General features: G+C 46.8%; 1 protein-coding gene across 1 annotated transcript in view; it reads right to left on the bottom strand.

Annotated features, from left to right (window-relative positions):
* Positions 1-4541, bottom strand: part of GRHL2 (grainyhead-like 2 (Drosophila)) — a 126605-nt gene that overhangs the window by 12484 nt on the left and 109580 nt on the right. Inside the window, exon 13 of the mRNA XM_004680005.2 lies at positions 1077-1227. Within this exon, the coding sequence (XP_004680062.2) occupies positions 1077-1227 (151 nt within the window). The remainder of the gene's footprint in view (positions 1-1076; positions 1228-4541) is intronic.

The following is a 4541-nucleotide window of genomic DNA, read 5'->3' on the forward strand; positions in this document are numbered from 1 at the left end:
CTTCATCAATCTGCCTGTTCTGCTCCCCACTCTGTCTGTGGTGAAGCCTCTCACCGCTCCTGAGCCTCTGGCCTGTACCCCATGTACAAATAAATAAATCTTTAAAAAAAAAAAGATGGGGGAAATCCAAATGTCCATCAATCTAATGGGTCAGAAACAACATGTGGCTATTCATACTGTATAATATTATTCAATCATAGAAAGGAATAAAGCATTAATTTAAACTGCAACATGGATGAGCTTCAAAAACATTATGCTAAGTGGAAGAAACCAGTCACAAGGACCACATGATATGTGATCACACTTAGAGACACCATCCTACACACTTTAACACTTCGCTGCATACCCCAAGATGTTGTTCCACTGTAGTTTTCCTGATCAATAAACAATTTTGGACTGTCCTGGGCAGCCCTGTTGTCTCCATCACTATAAAATAACCCTGGATCACAATATAGTTGGGGAGGGGAGTAGGGAGAGGGGGAGGAGGAATGGGAGTGGAAGTTAGAAAACGTGTTCAAAATAGTCATGTTAAAATCATATTCAGAGGGAGAAGATAGGGGCAAATAAAATAAATTTTTCTAAATCGAGGTTGGGGAAAGATAGATCAGATTGAGGGATGGCCTCAGAGTCGTACCCAAGTTGTTTTAATTCTCCATTATGTATATTTTTGTGAGCCAAAAGAGTCATATTGTTATTTTGGATTATACTGTCACCACTAGCAAGATGCTTCCTAATTGTTTTTGTCCTGCACCTATTTGGAAATTAAACAGTGTATGTAATATGATTTCATGCAAAAAGACAAATGGAAACTCACAGTTCAAGCTTCCATGGTGGCATCTTACTCTGATTAGCTATAAACTGACAGGGAACTGGCAGTTTTTCAAACTTCTTGTCTCCTTAAGATGCTAATAAGCCCTGAGAGTCTGGAGATCAGTGTTTTCATAAATCTCTGCTTTTTTTCTTTCTCTGTACAGCTCATTCCAGAGCCATCTCCAAGGGGGTATTTTAGTACCCAGATTTCAACTCAGGAGAACACGAGCAGGTCACGTGGAGGTGGAAAGGGATGCAGTGCTTACCGCTTCCATGAGTCCCTTCACCGTGGGCGATTTCAACATCAAGGCATCAAACACATCGTCAGTCTCCTTCCTCACGTACAAGAGCACTGGAAGAGAGGAGAGGGGAGCCGTGACTGAGGGAGCCCAGGCCGCTGCCACAGGAGGCTGCTTCCTGTCAGAGGAGTGGCAGGCTGACAGTAACTGCTAAGCCTCAGATCCCTGCCCCAGACGACCAGCTATGAGGTGGCTGAGCACCGCCGTAGACAAACTGTGGTGAGGGACAGTGAGGCAGGGACATAAGTGAACAGCAACTAAGAGGCTGTAAGATTCTTTCACACATTGTTCACATTTGAATTTCGCAGAGTGCAGACGTGATCTCTATGACATCTCCTTCTGTGACCTCTTTCTTCTAGATGAGTCTTTGCTAGCCTCGGTTTGGTTTCAGTTACCTGTGGTCAACCTCAGTCTAAAAATATTATGCACAATAAGATATTTTGAGAGAGACCGCATTCCTGTGACTTGTATTATTGTGTACTGCCAAAACAGTCTCCTTTTATCATTAGTTGTAGTTATTAATCTCTGATTACACCTAATTTATGAATTAAACTTTAGCACAGGTATTTCTGTAGAGGGGGAAAAACAAAGAATGTATAGGATTTGGTACTCTCTGTAGAGTCAGGCATGGGCAGGGAGACTTGATGCATGCACCCCATGGATAAGGGGGTGTGAATGTATTAATTTATTCAATCATTCAATAAATATGAACACCCCACTGAGGCCCTAAGCCTCAGGCCATGTACTATGTAGGAATGAAGAGATGCATCAAGATAAGCTTCCCTGAAAGAGTTTGCAGGCCGTTTAGAGAGGTGAGCATTCCTTGAATAAAAAAGTGGTTAGACAATTTTAAGACTTGTATAGGGGAAAGACGAGAGAGTGTTCTAGGGGCCTGAGCATGCTGGGGACCCCTGGAGGGAGAGACTAAGTGGTGAAGAGTGTCAAGGCATCCACACAGGCCTGATAGGCCCTGCAGATGTACCCGCCAGGCCTCTCTGACTGCTTCCTCCCAGGGATGTGGCTTCTGCTTCTTCCTTCAGAGGGCAGGGAGGGGACCAAGGCTCAGCCCTTGCAGGCAGAAGGTACAGGCCAGGAAACTCTGCTGGGTCTCAATCCCACTACAGGCAGGAACCAGCTGAGTCACAGAAGCCGCAGGACTGAAGTTGGTACCGGAAGTGAGGGCCGCTCTAACCCCATCTCCGCTGCTCCTCCTCATCCTCCCCTGCCCCCGAGGACTTCATGAAAGCTGACACTGTGACACAGGCAACGTATATGTGGACACACACGGGCACAGCCTGCGCCTTCTACCCGCAGACACAAGTAGCTGTGTATGACCAAAACCAAAATCCCCGAGTCATATAGAATTTCTTGTCTTCACCAGAAGAAAAATAAGATATTAATCAAGTAGATTGTATCTCCAAAGATGCCTAACTTGAGTCCTCTAGAAGGGCTATGTAATAGGCACCCTGCCAGCTGAAATGATCTAGTGACCTAATGGTGAGCGTTACCATGAGCATTAGCTCACCGAATCTTCATGTCAACTAGGTAAGATAAAAAGACACCAAAGTGCAAAGCAACAACAGAGCCCGTTGGTGTCTGTTACTGCTGAACATGCTGTCATTTCTTCCTGCAGCACTCCTCACCTCCAGTAACCAAAAGAGGGAATTTCTAGCAGACCGGTTCTAAGGAAGCCCCAAACTTATTAAAATGACAACTATTCCACTGGGTTTGACAGTCTTTGCACTATCTGGATGCTGCAGGTGACGCTGGAGAGGGCTTAAGGTGGTCACCGAGGGGGGCTGATAGACCATGTAAAATGGGGCTGGGGGCTCCCTGCCCCTGCTGCATGTTCAGTGCACCTCACCCCAACAGCTCCATGGCAGGCACTCACTGGCATGGCTAATGAGTAACAACCAGCAGCACCCCAGACCCTGTACAGACTACCCTGAGGTACCCTGCAAAAGCCAAACAACACAGTAATGGCACGGGTAGGACTCGCGATCACGCTCCCCCTGGACAACAACAGGATGGGAGGGAGAGAACAGCCTCTGAGACGGACACCATGTGCTTGTCAAAGTCCAGCTCAAGCGGGAGCCCCGGCCAGGGCTCATAATCCCACTGTCCTGGTCACACAGAAGCCACTGCTGGAGAACACATTGCCTACTGCTGGTAGGTAGCAGCGCCCTCGTGTGTCTCTAGGGCTTAGCTATTTCAAAGGCCACACACAGCCTGGCTTTTTTTCACAGCCCAATATAATTCCTAGCAGCAATTTTTGCATTGGCTTAACAGCTTTAAAATAATCTGAAAAACATAAATTCTGGATTAGCCAGCACACTAAACATGGGTGCAGGCTATAATGACTCTGCCTTTGTGGTTCTCAGTTCTGCTTTACTTCTAAAGTATGAGATATAAAGGGCAGATGGAATGGACTTGATGGTGAGACTGTGAGATCTGCAAGTGTCTTAAAGTTGAAAATGTTGGTAATGTAATTAACACTGCCCGGACATTTATAGGCTTTTTCCATTCTGAAACATGAATTCCCTATTTACTGTCATGATCATGCACCTTAACTAGAGACAAGCCCAACAATAAAACGAATAGCAACGGCAGGCAACACAGAATGCTTTCCATGTACTGAGCACTTCAGTGTTTTGCACACCCCAACTCTTTGACCCTCACAGCTACTCTCTGGGATGGGTGACTGTCAACCCAAGTCACCAAAGACACTCTAAGGAGTGGAGGGACTGCTCAGGCCAGCTCTATGAATAGTGTGTGTGTGGGGGGGGGGAGTTCAGGGGTTTTTCTCTTGATCATTATAAAAATCTCATTTCAACAAATATGGAAAAAATAAAAACTCCAGTTTTTAAAAAACAGGGAAAAAAGTGAAAACAAAAACTCCAGTCTGAGCAGAAGACGGAACATATTTCAGATGGTAACCTGAGTCACTCAGACTCCAGCCCCTTGCATGCTGAAGGTCTCTGGGAGCTCTTGGGGTTGGCTACTGTGGGATATGAGGGGAAACAGACACCCCCACGCTGCGCACTTACTCTGAGGATTGGCAGCGAGTGTGCACAGCAGGGGATGTTAGCCCAGTCGCTGGCTCACTCAAACTTCTCCCTTATCTCCTAGTGAAGTGGAGTCAGACCCTCGACTGACAGCAAATGAGCTAGTTGTGACGCCCTGTGCACGGTGGGTCGCTGGTGTCCCCTGAGCACTGCCCACAGCTGGTGCCACATATGCAGCAAGAGCTCATTTTACCCTTGGATGAGTCAGTGCATTCTGACAGCAAAGGCAAAGTGCCCAGAAAGAACAGCTATTTGCTTAAGGTGTTTCTGAAGGGTTTAAAGCAAAGGGAAAGATGGTGAAACCACCCACCCCCACCCCACCCCTCCGGTCAGCACTGAGCCCCAGGAACCTGGCCTGGGCACTGGG

Source organism: Condylura cristata, unplaced genomic scaffold (genome assembly GCF_000260355.1).
Source record: "Condylura cristata isolate star-nosed mole 26May11 unplaced genomic scaffold, ConCri1.0 scaffold00009, whole genome shotgun sequence".
In the NCBI taxonomy this organism is placed as follows: Eukaryota; Metazoa; Chordata; class Mammalia; order Eulipotyphla; family Talpidae; genus Condylura; species Condylura cristata.